Consider the following 16,546-nt stretch of genomic DNA (forward strand, 5'->3'; position numbering starts at 1 on the left):
AATTGTGTTTGACTGAATCTTAATCTAAAAAAAGTAGAGTCACAATTGATTGAATGGTTATTTAGATCTGGGAATTCTTTGGATCTACAGAGAAACCCGAGTTGAAAGAATGATATGCTGTAATCTCTTACGCGGTAAATCTGAACAGTGATATAAATTAATGTCGACGAGTTTTAGCAAGACCGACCTTAGCTCAGTTGGTAGAGCGGAGGACTGTAGTGGTTAAATCTGACAGAACATCCTTAGGTCACTGGTTCGAATCCGGTAGGTCGGAACCTTTCGAATTCTGTTTTTTTTCCAAAGATTGGGCCAGATGAGGCCCATACTTTAGTGTTGCTAAATTAGTTAGTGTCTTTTTTCTTCATTTCTTGGCGGTTAAAATGTGTCTATAGTCCCTGTAATTTTTGAAAATTAATAATTTGGTCCTTGTATTTTAGAGTTATTCATGGGCCAGGTCAGACACTAACAAAATTCTAGGCCCAATTGGTAAGCCTGGGCCCTGTCCTGTCCGCCTGTATTAACTTTTTTATTTTATTTTTATATAAAAAAATATAATACATCAAAAACACTAAAAACATTAAAATAAATGTTTCTTAACAATTTGAAAATAATTTAAAAAAAATCATCATACTTAAATAGCACTAAGATAAGTACAATTTAACAAACAAATGCCTCTACAATAAAACAAGAGTTAAAAAATATCCAAACAATAATAATATGGTAGTGAAATGACAACAAAACAATGAAAAAACAACAGCAAAACAACAACTTTTTTTTTTTTTACAAATTTGGGCTGGGCCTAACTATTTTCTAAATGGGTCTTATTTTCGGGTTTATATTTTACCTAAACTGTCTTAATTTTTGAGCGAGCCAAGTGACCCATCTCATGGATAAGTCTATTATTTCTAGGAATTTAGTTTTCATTTCAAAATTTAGATAATATTAAAAAGAAAATGGTGAAATTGTTCCTTCAGGTTTACTTGCTCAAATGGGATTAAATTACACAACAATTTATTAATTTCAGTTTTTGTCGGTGGGGTATATATACCCTCACAATGAACAAGGTGGCTGTATCCTCAAAATCCAGAGTTTTTGGATTTTATGAACTACGGAAACTATCTAATTTCCTCCCATACTATCACAACCATCACTTATGATTTGAGGAGCCTTGTATTAAAAAAAAAAATGCAATGATACTGTTAGCTTTTACAATGTTAAATTACACATAAAGTAAGCCATCTTCAATGAAATGATTGTCTATGTTTGTGAAAGACCATATTTAAACATCTTTGTATCAGGAATCAGAAATGGGGGTAACAATTATTGTGGTGATTTCCCTGACAAGTAGAGAGAAAGTTTATCTCTCAGGTGTACACCTTTGATGTCAACAGACCCACAAACCCGTTGGCGGTAGCCAGAATCATGGTCATGAGACAATGGCATTTCATCCTGCACATCGTCTTCCAAGTCGATAACGATGTTATGAAGCAAGCAGCAAACCAGGATGATCCTTGGCAACTTATGTTTGTCAGGTCTCCACATTACCCCTTGGATGATCTTCCACATTTCCTTCAGCCTAGCCAATGCCCTGTGTGCTACTAGCCGGGTTGCCGAATGCCTTTTATTGAACTCAGCTCTTAACTCGGGTAGTTCTTTCCCCTCGTACGGTATTATGAGATAGGGTAGTAGAGGATAGCCTACATCTCCGATTATGTATTCCCTTATTTCGGATCCTTCGGGGAGCATAAAATTTTTCCCATTCAATCTCTCCCCTTTATCACACAGTTCATAGAAATTCGAACTCTGAAAAACCAACCAGTCATCTATTTTACCTGGCCAGCCAGTGACTATGTCCCTGAATCTCATTTCAGGGTCTACAATTGCCTGCAAGACCATGCTGTGATTCTTCTTGTGATCGAGCCATACTTTACTTGCAGGGTCCGATGAAGGCAAACACATCATAATGTGAGTAGTGTCAATCACACCACAGCAATTGGGAAGACCGTGAATCTTTTCGAATTTGGATTTTATTTCCATCATTTCTTCTTCAGTCGAAGGCCATCGCAGGTGGTGAAGGCCCCTTTCTTCCATGGCCTCCACAAAGCGCCATGTCAGTTGTGAGACGGTTGAGTGGTGCAGCCCGAACAAGTCACCAACTATCACCAGCGATTCACCAGAGCTTAGCCTTCTTAAAGCTACAGCCACTTGATCTTCGAAAGACACAGGTTTACCATTTGAAAATGTAAAACTTCCTGGCTTAGCCATCATATCTTCCTTCACAAGTGAACATATATAGTTGAAGGTTTTTCTGGAAATTTTGAAAACAGATTTGAACTTATCCGGACCCTTAGATGGCGATTGAAGACCTACAGAGAGAGAAAGTCAAAAAGACGAAACAGCATCTGCATATACGAAACATAAAAGGTTGGTGTAGATGATCTGTTGAATATGAAAACATTGCGCATAAAGCTGAAACATGACAGCTTCTGTCGAATCTGGTGTCCTATTACTTATCATCACAAAGATGATTAACATTTTGTTGAGAGAGAAAAAGGAAGATAAGTTACTGAATATGGAGTGGTCCTCGTCATTTTGTTCTGATGGATACAGGAAAACAATGATCATGGAAAAAGGGCATTGAACATGATTTAGTTCCTATACTATGTTCGAATTCCATAACAAACTCTATAGGTAGGTTAGGGAGTACATAATAACCTAATTTACGATTACTTTGCCAAGCAAAGGTTACTTTCTCCTGACCTGACATATGTTTTTGGTTCTTAATCTTTCATAACCAACAAACACTATAGATTGTTGACAACACTAGTCAATTTATAATGACAATTGTTAACTGTAGCTAAAACTAAATGTTACGAGAAGATATTATTATACACATAGCTTGAACATCAGAGAAATAAGTTTCAACCTATGAAACATCCTGCTTGAAACATAATTAACCAATGCTAACATGAACTGGAAAGTGCGTTAAGTTTTGACAAAATACGAGTAGAAGGCAGCAGTGAAGAGACAACCAAAGAAAGCAAAACAGATATACGGAAGAAGAATAATAATGATAGCAGGAAGCAGTAGTCCATTCCTTGGATTAGCAACTAATTACCCATCCTCAAGCTATGAGACAACATTTTACATGAACTAATTCAACATCATATATACATGTTTGTAGAGGAGTATGTATGTCCAAATCATATGCTCACAACAGCAGTATTTTCTCTTAGTGCCTTCTGCAGATTTTTCATGGTTTTAGCACTAAATTTCTTTCATTAACAAGTGACATTTTTGTCAGATCATATTAAGCCTTAGTTTTGAGCTGTCAAAAACAAGGCATTGTTGGTTTGAACTCCACAACCCAGAATATGAATCAAGAAACATGTAGGGAATATAGTTCCTGCATATAACCTGAAGAATCACTAATTTGATTTACTTTATCAGTAACTTTTCATGTTCATGAGATACGAGATTTGCGGCCTTCTCAGCATTTCCAATCAAAATATGATGATTGAAGAAATAGGAACTACAAATATGTGAAGGACAATGTTTTCATGAAAAGGAAACACTACTCGAACTGTTAATGGCATGTTTCTGGCAGAACAAAAACAATAGTCCAAGAGACCTACTGCACAACAGAGTTAGCACATACAAACCAAGGAAAATCAACTTACAAACGAATACTCGAGTTATCTACAATTACTTCCAAAAACTTATCTAGAGCAAGCCAACGGGCAGCCCCTTATATATCCAACTCCATTTCTCACTGCTAAAGTCCCCCATTAATTGTAAACTTAAGCCTTGCACCACGACCTCAAATGTAAGTTAAGAATCCGTTTTTCAATTGCATTAGCTTGTTGAAGCAACTTAAGCACTCTGAGATTCAAATAGTTATCATATTCAAACTGGCAAGCAGAGCAACAGCATTGTCAAAACATAAAACCTTATCCTCTTTCCCATTTAATAACATATATTATATAAGAAAAAAAAAGTGTTAGGTGAAAATAACCATTTGAAAGTCAGATTAGGGATCCTGCTTTTATGTTCCCAGATGCATTTTCTTTGTATCAACATATAGAACTCGAATACAATGTAAATCGGAAAGCCAGTTAAAAATTCCAAAACAGAACTCAACCCAATGAACCGAATATGCAATTAAATAACTTGAATATCATATAAATGGCAAAGCCATTAAAAAACTTGCAAAATTAAATTCATCCCCCGAACTGAATATCAATCAACTGCTAACAAAAAAATTTAAACATCTTCTATGCCACGAATGATCAACTAGAGCAACAGTTCAAAAAAAAAGTTGAAAACGGGAGGAAAGAAAAGTCAAGAAATTCAGACAGAGTTTGATACAGTAAAAAGCATACCATTCATCTTCCTGGAAAGCTCATCCCACCAATCAATAGACCTTTCCTTCTCTGAAGAAGCAGAAGCATTTTCTTCAGGCTTCTTCTCTACCTTCCTTCTTTTCTTTAACCCTCTCGCAGGACCCATCAGCCCCCCCAAAAAGATACCCAATTGAATCCAAAAACCAAAACCCAATAACTTCAAAAAATAAAAAACCAAAGAATTTATAATCACTGTATTAGAATTTATCAAAAACACCAAAACCCATTAATCATTCAACCATAACATTGATCATAACCACAAGACGAAGGGATAAAAAGAAGAACATGCAATAAGTATATATCAAAGAAAGAGAGTAGCTTTGTGCATGCAGAAAAAACTGAAACTTTTGAAATCTTATAGGATGGGAAAAATAAAAAGAGAAGCTAAGTATAGTTTGTTCATGTTTACCTGATGAGAAATCTGCAGGCAAGTAAATAGCTTTGGAAGTATTTGATTTAAGACAATGTGGCAACCGAAACAATAGATATGGCACTGGAATTTAGTATATATAATATATGGAATTTAGTGTATATATGTTAACTACTAGTAAAACATGCTAAGAAGAAAATAGAGGTTTTTGTGATTAGCTTTTCGAGAGGTGCCCTCCAAATCGAGAGACAATTTTTTATGTAAATAATTATATATTACATTGGATGATGAATGAAGTGGGAGGCGAATTTGTAATAAGAATGACTGAAATGCCATCTGCTTTATCTTGGTCGTCAGAAACTAAAGGTAGTCTTTTTGTGGTTAGTTTGGTCAACATATTTTAATGTTATTATACCAATCAATCTAACCTAGTTTGTGTTTAAAGTAGTTAAATTATGTTAATTTCATCTTTAAAATTAAATTTGGGTTAAAATATGTTTTTAATTCATGTAGTTTTCATATAATTAGAATTTAATTTTTCTATTTTATGAATTTAAAATGCAAGTCAATTGTTAATATCGTTGAAATTCTTTAGTTGAATGCAAGTTCATTTCATTCTCAATTTTTAGTTACATGTCCATCATGTAATTTTTTTAATTTCAAAATTAATAAAAATTAACAATGTTAACAACTAGACTTAAATTTTGAAGTCGAAAAAGTAGAGGGCTAAATTCTTAAAAATAAAAGTATAATGACAAAATTCTAAATTTATGAAAAGCACATGAATTCATACAATATTTTAAACTCAAATGAGAATGTTTACCTTTTACATTTTCAATTTTAATTAATGTATTTTGAGTTAATTTAAAACCAATTCAATCAATAAAGGGTTAATTTAAAAAAAACCTTAACAACTATTTTGTCTTTTAAATATTTTTATATAATATATTATATAGAATAACTTAAATCACTCTTAAAAATACCTCTAAAAAATTAGCTCATTTAAAAACTACTTTCTTACTTTTTAAAAAATAATATAATTTTGCACCCTTAAATTTTAATACTTTAATTGATAAATAAATTCATTTTGGTCATTGAACTTAAAAATTATACAAGTTTGATAACGTGACACTTTGAGATTGTGCCACATCATCACTTCAAAATTTAAAAAAATTATATAAATTTTCAAGTAATGATGTAGTACAATATTAGAGTGTCACATATTATATTCAAATAACTCGACCAATGATTGAATTGATCTAACCATTGGTTCCCAGTTCAATTGATTCTGCTAGACCAACAATAATTAATTAATTAATTAACTAAAATTTATAAAAAAATTATTAAACCTATTCAACTACTAATTTTTGTCGTAGTTTTCAATTTTTTTGGTTTCGTGAAGTTTTCAATTCAATTGGCTTAACACTTTTGTTTGGACTAGTATTTTGATCAATTCTCAGTCCAATTGGTCCGACTGACCATTCCAGTCATGTTCTAAGAATACTGGTCACATCATTAAATCTTAATGGTATCCAAATTTAGGGTTCAAAATAGATTTAGTTCCAAGTTTAGGCACCAAAGTGGACCTAGTTGCCAAGTTTAGGGGGTAAAAATTGTATAATCCTTTAAAAATACTATTACTTCTTAAAAACTACCATTAATTTCTTTTTAAAAATGCAATTAATTTTAAAAATTATATATATTTACATTTTTTTATTAATTAGGAATTGTAAGAAATTTGTCTAATTATAGTTTCAGTCTATTTTGTTATGCTAAAATTTGAGATTTAATTTTGTTAATCAATGAGGTGAACAAAGGGGAAAAGATGATGGTTTAGTAAAGAAGAAAGGAATGGAAGTTGGGAGGAAGTCTCAATTATCTCGGGAAAGAAAAAGATTTGGTGGGTTGTCTTTGTGAGTTTGTAAGCTATTTGCATGACTTTTTTTTTATAGTGGAGAACAAATTTGGTTTTGTGTCTTAAGGTTGTTGATGTGGAAGTTTGATTTGATACCTTTGGTAGTGACAGTGATGTAATGTCTTAGGATGAGACATGGTTTTCACGTGGTCTTGATTCAGCCTTAATGTTAACAAAAATGCATAGTTCTCTAGGTTGAGGTTCACAGACTAACCACCATAAGTGTGAAAGTGGCATAACAATTGCTCCCCTAGGCGAGTGAAGGCCATAAAGTGACTTTTACGAGCCTGGTAAGGAATTCGCAGCATAGATGTCCATGATGCAAGCGTCTTGAAGTTCATGATAAAGTGTTATACATTGTATAGGTGATCTCATTTTAAGTCTGAATATATATTTTTTAAATTTGTAATTTGAATTTTAAATAACTGAAACTTTTAAATTGATTAAGTTTATGGCGAGAGAAATAATTTTCATATGCACGTTCATGTGAGTTTATTGATGAAGTTTGCAAAACGTACAGTGTTTTACGACGTGTTGGTTGGATTCCCAATAAAATCGTCGTTATCTTTAATATTTAGATAACCGTGTTGTGTATTGATTGGAAAAGCTTTTTTATGTATGGGTAGTGGCGAGCATGTGTGCGCATAATAACTTGCCTAGGAAGTTTCATAGCAGTTGAAGGGTTTTACCTTATTTATAAAAAAGGAAAACCTTTTTAGCTTTATTACCATATGCTTTCTAAATATTTGGATTTCTACAATTCCTTTCTCATTTGTGTTCTTAGTGCAATTTAGTTTGGCAGGTTTCAATTACTTTGATTTTCTTATATTGTTTTTTTATTTTCCTTTTATTGTTAGCAAAACATGGCCTCCAATTTGGTTAGTGTTCCTATTGAAAGTAAGGAATTTGAGTGTTCGATATCTATAAAGGAGATGTGGAAATTGTTAGAATGTAGGAAAATTACATGTTTTTAATAATTTTAGATTCAGATTCAATATTTTGAAGGGAAATCATTGATTGAGTGATATGAACAATCATAATAGAGAAAATCGTTGGTTTCTTTTTCCCTTATATGTTTTTGTAGTAGGGTTTCATCCGCCTTTGCATCCTTTTTTCGTAGAATTGTTGAATTCATGTGGAATTGCTCCTAGGTAATTAATGGGTTCCTCTATTGGATCTGGTGCCTTAAGTGTAGTATTTTCGTCTATGTACACTTGCAATTTTTTCGAACAAATTGATTAATAAAATTCATGGATTACATTAATATACTTTATATAATTGTGCTCATGTGGTTTTTGCATGCAAAACAAAATAAAAATAAATATTGACTCACTAGTTGTCTAATATTTAAACTAATACTAAGCAATATTACGTGGTTAAATCGTAATATGAAAAACAACTTATATTAGTAGACGAACCTAAACATGTCCTTAGTCTAATCGGAAATGAGCAAATCGATTGAAAGACTAATATGTCGTATATCAAGTCCAATTAAAGAGATGTCTTGACTTGGGCATCGGAGCGGATGACTCCTAGAAGATAGAAACATAGATGTGACTTACAGTAAGTTGGATTGGACCTAAGAAGAATAGATCCTAGAATCTTTTATGGATTTATTCACTTGTAACATTCATATTGTGGCATACCTTAATCTTGAGTGGATGATGAACTATGTATGCGTGACTCATATACTTTGATGTAAGTAAAATCATGAGTCTAAATAGATAAGGAAATGAAATCTGGTGCGTTGTGTTTAAGACTTTTGCAGTATATAGCATAATTTACAATAGTGGAATTCATAACTCAACTAATGAGTAAATGATATACTCTCATCGACATTACATGATAGATGAAAAGAAAACGTGACTATGAGTCGTTTGTCTTTGTGATAAATGAACTAATTACTATTTGACAGTAATTAAATTTTCATGAAGGAAGATATAATGGTTATCATGAGATAAATATGATCATATTGGGTGAACAAATTTATCCCAAAGAGATTAAGGATATCCTATAAGGGTAACACACTGATAATAAGGTCATTGGATGAGAATTGATTAAGTAACTTTCGTAATGGTATGTAATTAAGGAGAGCTTAGTCATGATATTGTAGTATGATTTTGTGACTAAATAAGTTTATAGTTAATAGGCAAAAAACTGGAACTTAATTTTAAATTATTTGAACCCTAATTACTTATGTCCAATCGATTCTTCCGCTAGATCGTTAAAACTAGAAATGAATTGCATGTAGAACCAAATGAACAAAAATTAATGGAAAGGATGAATTTAGAGAAATGGTTCACATTCGCAAATGAATGCATTTTCTCACTGAGTATTGAACTGACTTGAGAATTAATTTAAGGTTTTTAAATTATTATTTAATTACAATTAAATAATTGAAGTTCAAAAATAGAATTAAATTAATTATTTATCATGAATTCGTTGAATGTAAAAATTAAATATTTTTCCTTATAGATTTTTTTACGGTAAATTCGTCATAACTTTAATAGAATTAAAATTGAGTTGAGAAAATTATTTAATTGTGAAATTAATTTAGTTAATTTAACTAATTAAATTAATGAAATAAATAATAATAATTATTGAAATAAAAAATATTGGGTTGGATTAAGTGTTGAGTCAAAAGTTAAGCAAATATAATTGGACCCAATACATGAGAGAGCCAATTCCTTTCATTTTACACGTGATGGGTAACAACCCTAGTGTTTTTATTTAGGGTGTGTCGCTACCCCCACTTCTAGTTAGACTAGGGAAGTGTTTTTCTATTAAATAAATATTATTTGTGTTATATTTATCCAATCAGGATTCTCCCATCTCTCCTTATAAATAGATGACACTGGTAGAGCTATTAACAAATAAGTTTCATATATTGTTATTCTACTAGAAAGTAGTGAATTTATATTCTTAGAATAAATTTTATTTTCTAGGAATAATATTATTTTCTGGTTTTTATTGAGAGAATTAATTTCCTACTAAAAGTAATAAATAATTTTTGGCTATATGTTTGGTTCTTGTTGTTCAAGGTTATACTCAACGCAATTCGGGGTTTGAGGATAGCGGAGAAGGTTGTTCGGTTGAAAGCTGAGAACATTTTAGATCCTCTCGCACAAAACACATGTACTATTCAGTATAATGTTTATTACTATAAATAACATAAACCAACTTGAATTTGAAAATTTTTAAACTTCCACTATAACAATAAATTGTTTTCATAACTGAATTTTTCCAACAAGTAGTTCCTCCCGGATCTTCCCTGGTGGGATAATGAAGAGTATTATAAACCCTTATTCCTACTATTTTCTTTGGCGAAAGTTTGAAGGATCAACCATCTTCTTTCATCCTGACAAAGTGACCAGGAAAGTGTTTGAATAGTTTCCATCGAAATAGATTGAGGGTCCACCTATAATGTACTCTATGGATTTATGGAAAACCATTAACAGTATGGAGTATGAGAAGAACTTTGCGCACCAACAATTGGGTAGATCTTTAAAGCATCAAGAAATTCAATTGCAAAACTTAAATACGGAGAAGGAAGTTTTGAAGAAACAGGTTATTGAAGCTACCTCAAGCTAAGTTGTTTTGAAGGAAAAGGTTAAACCTCTTGAGGAATTAAATGTAAAATTAAACGAGGAGGTTACGAAGTTGAATGCAGAAAATGAGGACTTGAAGAAGGAGAAAATTGAGTGTGAATCTTGCATGCAAGAGCTGACTTCAAAGCATACGAATGAGATTGCTTCCTTGAAGAGATTTCATGATTAAGAAGTGGCTCAATTGAAGGACCAACAAAAGAATCATTTTTTAAGCCTAATATTTTTGTTCACGCTTCTTCAACTTTCAAACAGATTTTCGTGCTTGATTGGATAATTTGATCTTCAATAGCTCTAACCACAATCAAATACACCATTGTTTTGCAAGGGGAAAACAAAGGGCAGCCATGGTCAAGCTTCTGTAAGGCCTTGCCTTTAGGCTACATTAGGTTATAATTTATAAGTTTTTAGTCAGGATTTAGAGCTCTTTACCATGAGACCTAATCTTTTCCAAGTTCATTGGAGGCCTATTTGTATTAAAACATAGGTTTGTCCCAAAAGACTTATTGATATGTTGATAGACTATGCCAATTTCAATATTTATAGATGCAATTTCAAATATTACTAATTCGGATAATATTCGTGTAAAAATGACAGGGGTACTTGCTTGGTAAATTGAAACTGTGGGTAAAATGGTGCTTGGAATAGTGGCCACGATTTCAACTACGAAGCAGAACATGGGAAAACAATAAATAGAACACTGAGGTTATTTACGCAGTTTGACCTCAATCTATGTCTGTGGATCCTTACCCAGAGCAATGATCCACTATCTTTCTCACAATACAGCCAATGATTTAAATCCTAACATTGGTCTAACACTCACCAATATAGTGACCTCACCGTTGTACAAAGACTAGATCACACTCCCAATAAACCTTTTTTGTTGAAAGCTTTATGTTGCAACTCAAGAGACTCTCTTGATTGCTTGCAAAAATAATTCACACCACGTGCTTTACTTGAAAAAATTTGTGCTCTATCAAACTCTCATTGTGCCAGTTTACCCTTAACCCAGACAAAACTTTAGTTTATATAATACTTAAGTTTTGTTTACATAAGAATTACAATATAATCACTTCTCTATAAAGAAGGCTAAAATCAACATAAGATAATACTTCCATAAGAGTTTCGATTTAATCCAATGCCTTCAAAGATAGAAAGTGGCTTTCCTTGTTTCACAAATAACCAGTCTTTATCCGCAAGAAATCAATCTTCAAGTATTCAATTTCAACTCAATTGGTCTTCATGTTTTGGACTTTACTCGTCTAATATTGTCAAAAATAAATAGCTCAAAGCTTTTGTTCTAAAATCTGCCAACTCTTGAAACAATGCCTAAAAATGTGGTCATTGTTTTAGTCATAGAAGCAACCACAAAAATAACCTTACCTTTAAATGTGTCAACAATTTGGATTCAAATTTAATGTGGATAATAAATGGACTCAGATTTTAAAATAGGTTTGAAGATTCAAATTCAAATATTAAAAAAAATTATAAATATTTAATCTATTGCAATGCAACTGATATCAGCACAACCAATGTTGAAGTGTACTAAATTATTTATTATTTTTCTTCATCATTTAGTACAAGTTCTCAATAATTAGATTTAGAAGTTTTTGGTAAAGAATTAAAAATGTTTCCATTTCTCTTAATTGAGCTCGTGTTGTAATGGCAAAGGATTTCCATTGACATTTGGACTCAAATTCATTCTCTAAATTGTTGGTGTATGAGGATAAAAATAAACTTCTGAGAAATTAAGGAAAGCTTCCAGCTGTGTATCAAAGCCACTTTCTTTAAGGTTCTATTTGTCCCCACTTATATTATGGTATGTAAAAAAGTTATTAGCAAATGAATCTTGAGGATAATATGAAGCCAAAGGATTATCTACATTTTGCATTGTTGGAAACAGTCCACTGAGCCCTGAGCGGAGTATAGCAAGGATATCAATTTTTATAAAGAATTTTTGCAGTAATTCTTTATAGAACAATATAGGAATATAAAAGATGGTGAGAGAATAGAAAGAAATTTTGTTTCTATTTTTTGGGGTGTGTCATACAAATGAAATTCCTCTCCTATTTATAGGAGGTCTCATGTCTCTTCATAGGGACATAACTACTCAAATGAATAATTATATCTTTAGAAATAAGCATAATTATTCAATAGATATGTACTTAAAAAATATCTATTAAATAATCATGACTATTTGTTGATAATCAAGTGATATAACTTTTGGTCGATTGAGTCTTAACTCAATTGGCATGAGCATTGTTGGCAATGCAGGAGGAGGCGGGTTTGAGTACGCTGAAGTGCATTATCCTCCTATTTATGGGTTGGGAAGGGGCTATGAGTAGTTTTAGGTATTGTGTCAAAAAGAGCAGATGTGATCAGAGATATAACTCATCACTATAAATAGTGACAAAATTTAGGGTGAGTTTGGATGGATAATTGGGTGCGGTGCGGTGCGTTTAGCTTACTTTTTGTCTCACGCTACAGTATCGCTACAGTATCTAATCTCACCGCCACCGCCACAGCTGTTTTTACACTAACCGCAGATAAACGCACCGCCCATCCAAACTCACCCTTAGTTAATAACTTTTCATTTGCAACTATTGAAACACTATATATACTTTGAAAGTGTTCCAACGTAGACATCTCTAACCTCGTTGATCTTTCTTGGTCTACGTTCTTCAAGTTTCGTATCTTCAGTCCTCATAGGCAGACCAGCCACGAAAAACACTAAGTTTAATGCAATGGAGCCAGTGACCAAAGCAAATGATGTTAGCCAAGATGACAGAAATTGAAATTTCATTTCTCGGATCAGTTTCAGATTGGATGAATTAAGGGCTTTTTAATTTGGATTTAAAATTAGAGATTTTTAGGTTGGATTATTACAAATTCAGATTAGTTTAAGTTTGAATCATTCAAGATTGAGGTTTTTATTTTTTAAATTCGAATTGTATCATTTTTAGATCAACTTTGAGTTGAAGTCCATTTAGAGGGGTTAGAATTGTTGCCATTTTCTAAGCAAATCGAATAATATCAAATCAGAGTCAAAACTAATAGATATCTTCATTGTCATTCTCTTCTCTGCTTTGTTACAACAAAGCCACAGATCTACTACAATTCGCATAGCTAGAAGTTTCCAGATATCTATGCGAATCATGATGATTTTGTTGTATCATGTTTGCCTTGTTTCTTCGTTGAGCCAGCTTTCGCCTTCGTCTCCCTTTCTGCCAACTGCAACCCCGAGCTCCTGTTCATACAAGAAAATGTTCCCAAAATGAATCAAGCAAAAGCAGAGCTACTATGCCCTTAAGTAACATCTTGAATTAAAGTTCCAGTTTACTTCAAAACAGAATTTATATATATATATATATATATATATATAATTTGCTTCAATGCAGGATATAAATGCAATATTACTACTATTTATAGGATAAGTTTGGTGTGGATTTGATGAAACCCAACTACAATATTTTAGTACTGAGACTAAATATGGATTATTAATGCGGACGGCCAGCATTTAGTATGATATCCGTTTGAGAAAAATTAAAAATTTCAAATAAAAGTATAATTAATTAAAAGTAGTTCATAGTTTAGGGGTCACCTTTTCAAATCAGGAGCTCCTTCTCTCTTGGTCTCACTCAAGCTCCCACTGAAATGCTCTTTCCCCATTTGGTTACGATTCCCTGCTCCGCGTGGCAGCCTCGATTGGTAGTGCCCAGTCAATGAAAACCCTTGACCCCTCTCCGATTCGCCCCCAAATTCCTTGATCGAGACCGAACCGCATGATATCAACTGCATCAAAACGGCCGACGCTTTCATTCTCCCGCTCCGATTCAAATTGTCTTCTTTACCATCACCCTCGCACAAACTCCGCCGTGCATCGGCTTTCATCAACGATTCCAATGTCTCCGAGCTCGAATCCGACGGCCGTGGCGGCGAAATATCTTCCCTTCTCAGCTCCGTACTTTGATTCTGCTCCAATTCTTGACTTTGTAGCGTTTCAATTTTCGGTTCTTTAACCACCAGTTTTCTCCTCTTGTCATCAGTCTGAGTCGACGCGTCGGCAGCGAGTTTTCCAGGCGAGTCGGAGCTTGAATCAGCCGTGAAAAATTTGTGCTCAGGGAGATCAATAGAACTCCGAGACGGATCCCTCTGCCGTCTGATTGGCTGAAAATCATGATCTTTCTCTAACTTTTCAGACTCGAGTAGATTAATCGAGTGGTCGAGAATCTCCGATCCTTTGAGGACGTATTCTTGGCCGTGAGATGGGTAAATGAAATCGTCCTCCGCTAAGTCATGCCAAACGAAGCCGTTTTTGTAACTCCTATATTTTTATTTAAAAATTTCAATACTGAAAATATTAAATAATAATAATAAATTAATATCGGACGGCGCAGGGTAAAGTAATCTGAGGGCGGTTGGAAATAAATGAGAGTGCTACCGTTTGGAGGACCAAGAGTATAGACTAGCCATGCCTTTGCCTCGTAGGAGGTTTAGCCGTTTGATTACATCTGGAGAAAAAAAAATCAATATATAGTCAAATTGCATTTGCAGTGAAAATTTGGTAATTTTCTCAGCATCCAAACAGAGTCAAGAAAAAGTAAGGTTTTGAAATTTAAACTTAATTCTTTTGTGTATGCTTTTTTAATGCATTTGTTCTTTACGAGAAAGCTGAAAGTGTGGTTTTTGTCAGCTGGAGTTGGGTATATACATATAGCAGAAGGTAGTTCTTGGAACGTGATAAAGTAATTCAAATACTCATGGAAGCCAAACAGAGAATGAATAGGATAGTAGGTTAGTTTTGAGTACCTTTGAGATAAAGTCCAGCATTAGAAGAGAGAGGAACTTGCATGAAATGAGGGTGTTGAAGTTGACCATTTCTAGATAAGTAGTAAACAACAGCAACTTTTCTTTCAACAAGGGTGTTGAGAGGCTTGGGTTCAACCCAGACCTTGTTTCTTTCGGGGCTTATTTCTACTCTCTCTTTCCACTTCCTTGAAACGACCCCAGACTCTATCGTCCCGCCCCTGGAACTCACCGCCATTGCACTTTCTGAGAGGAAAAGAGACATTACAAAGGGGAGAATATAGTGGAACATAAATAAAAAGGAAGAGGAGAGAGATTTTACCTGAAGGAGAGGGGAGGGAGTTAAGAGAGAAGCAAATCAAGCAATGGCAAGATTTGGGTTTTATAGGCAAAGGGAAAGAGAGAGAGAGAGAGATGCGAAATAATGCAACGGAGAAAAGAGAGAAACACGTGTGGCGAAAAGTTGTGATATTTTTTTGATTAAAATTTTAAAATTCAGAATTTAATTCACTGCAAAATCTTTTATAAATAGTAGAAAAGAAGTTGTTGAAACTCAATTTTACTACCAAATATTAAAATGTAAGTTGAAATGGAGTGAGGCTTGAGAATGTTTGTAGTTATACCAAAAAAAGGAATTCAAAAATGGGAAAGCGGTAGACAAACAGGTAGGAAACAAGGAATAAAGGGGTGAGCAGATGTAGTTCTTCCAGTAGCATCAAAAGTCAATTTCTTTTTCTAATGCAAATTGCAAAGTCAACCGGTGCCGTTCTTCCACCCTTTATATTCAATTGTTATGAACTATAACATAAATTATTAACTTTTATTATATAAATGTCAAATTATAGTCCATGATAAATTTCGACAAAATATGAGTAAAAGGCAGCAGTGAAGAGACAACCAAAGAAAGCTAAACAGATGAAAGGAAGAAGAAGAAGAACGACAGCAGGAAGCAGTAGTCCGTTACTTGAACTAATCCAACATCATATATATATATATATGTTTGTAGAGGAGTCTGTATGTCCAAATCATATGCTCACAACAGCAGTATTTCCTCTTGGTGCCTTCTGCAGATTTTTCATGGTTTTAGCACTAAATTTCTTTCATTAACAAGTGACATTTTTGTCTGTCAAAACAAGGCATTGTCGGTTTGAACTCCACAACCCAGAACATGAAGGGAATATAGTTCCTGCGTATAACCTGATGAATCACCAATTTGATTTTTCTCCATCAGTAACTTTTCATGTTCACGAGATACGCGATTTGCGGCCTTCTCAGCATTTCCAATCAAAATATGATGATTGAAGAAATAGGAACTGACGATGTTTTCATGAAAAGGAAACACTACTCGAACCTTTAATGGCATGTTTCCGGCAGAACAAAAACAATAGTCCAAGACACATCTGGACCAAAAAAACAATATTCCAAAAAATTTATATAGATTTTCGGG

The 16,546-nt window shown here is 33.4% G+C and overlaps 2 protein-coding genes and 1 non-coding gene across 3 annotated transcripts; 1 reads left to right on the forward strand and 2 right to left on the reverse strand.

Moving 5' to 3' along the window:
- The first annotated feature begins 182 nt into the window (after positions 1–182).
- TRNAY-GUA (transfer RNA tyrosine (anticodon GUA)) lies at positions 183–274 on the forward strand. The gene is given in 2 exon segments: positions 183–219; positions 239–274. It is a non-coding gene; the product is annotated as a tRNA-Tyr (tRNA).
- Positions 275–1,151: 877 nt separating this feature from the next.
- LOC105788882 (protein ALP1-like) lies at positions 1,152–5,013 on the reverse strand. The gene is made up of 3 exons (XM_012615948.2): positions 4,813–5,013; positions 4,383–4,560; positions 1,152–2,366 (listed from the first exon to the last, which is right to left on the reverse strand). The coding sequence occupies exons 2-3, from the start codon at positions 4,507–4,509 to the stop codon at positions 1,321–1,323; spliced, it is 1,173 nt and encodes a 390-aa protein (XP_012471402.1). The 5' UTR covers positions 4,510–4,560; positions 4,813–5,013; the 3' UTR covers positions 1,152–1,320.
- Positions 5,014–13,321: 8,308 nt separating this feature from the next.
- Positions 13,322–15,472, reverse strand: LOC105788883 (protein SOSEKI 5). Its single transcript, XM_012615951.2, has 5 exons — positions 15,422–15,472; positions 15,103–15,345; positions 14,735–14,804; positions 13,895–14,617; positions 13,322–13,540 (listed from the first exon to the last, which is right to left on the reverse strand). Exons 2-5 carry the CDS (start codon positions 15,335–15,337, stop codon positions 13,447–13,449), a joined length of 1,122 nt encoding a protein of 373 aa, XP_012471405.1. The 5' UTR covers positions 15,338–15,345; positions 15,422–15,472; the 3' UTR covers positions 13,322–13,446.
- Positions 15,473–16,546: the final 1,074 nt, after the last annotated feature.

This window comes from Gossypium raimondii, chromosome 2, assembly GCF_025698545.1.
Source record: "Gossypium raimondii isolate GPD5lz chromosome 2, ASM2569854v1, whole genome shotgun sequence".
Lineage (NCBI taxonomy): Eukaryota > Viridiplantae > Streptophyta > Magnoliopsida > Malvales > Malvaceae > Gossypium > Gossypium raimondii.

Bases quoted from the DNA above. Each gene is read 5' to 3' on its own strand.
- LOC105788882 (XM_012615948.2), bottom strand. From the start codon at position 4,509: ATGGGTCCTGCGAGAGGGTTAAAGAAAAGAAGGAAGGTAGAGAAGAAG. The intron at 2,367-4,382 runs GTATGCTTTTTA...CTCTCTCTGTAG, and splicing joins GCTTTCCAGGAAGATGAATG to GTCTTCAATCGCCATCTAAG.
- LOC105788883 (XM_012615951.2), bottom strand. From the start codon at position 15,337: ATGGCGGTGAGTTCCAGGGGCGGGACGATAGAGTCTGGGGTCGTTTCA. The intron at 14,618-14,734 runs GTAGCACTCTCA...ATAAAAATATAG, and splicing joins TACTCTTGGTCCTCCAAACG to GAGTTACAAAAACGGCTTCG. The intron at 13,541-13,894 runs GTGACCCCTAAA...TTGTATGAACAG, and splicing joins GGAGCTCCTGATTTGAAAAG to GAGCTCGGGGTTGCAGTTGG.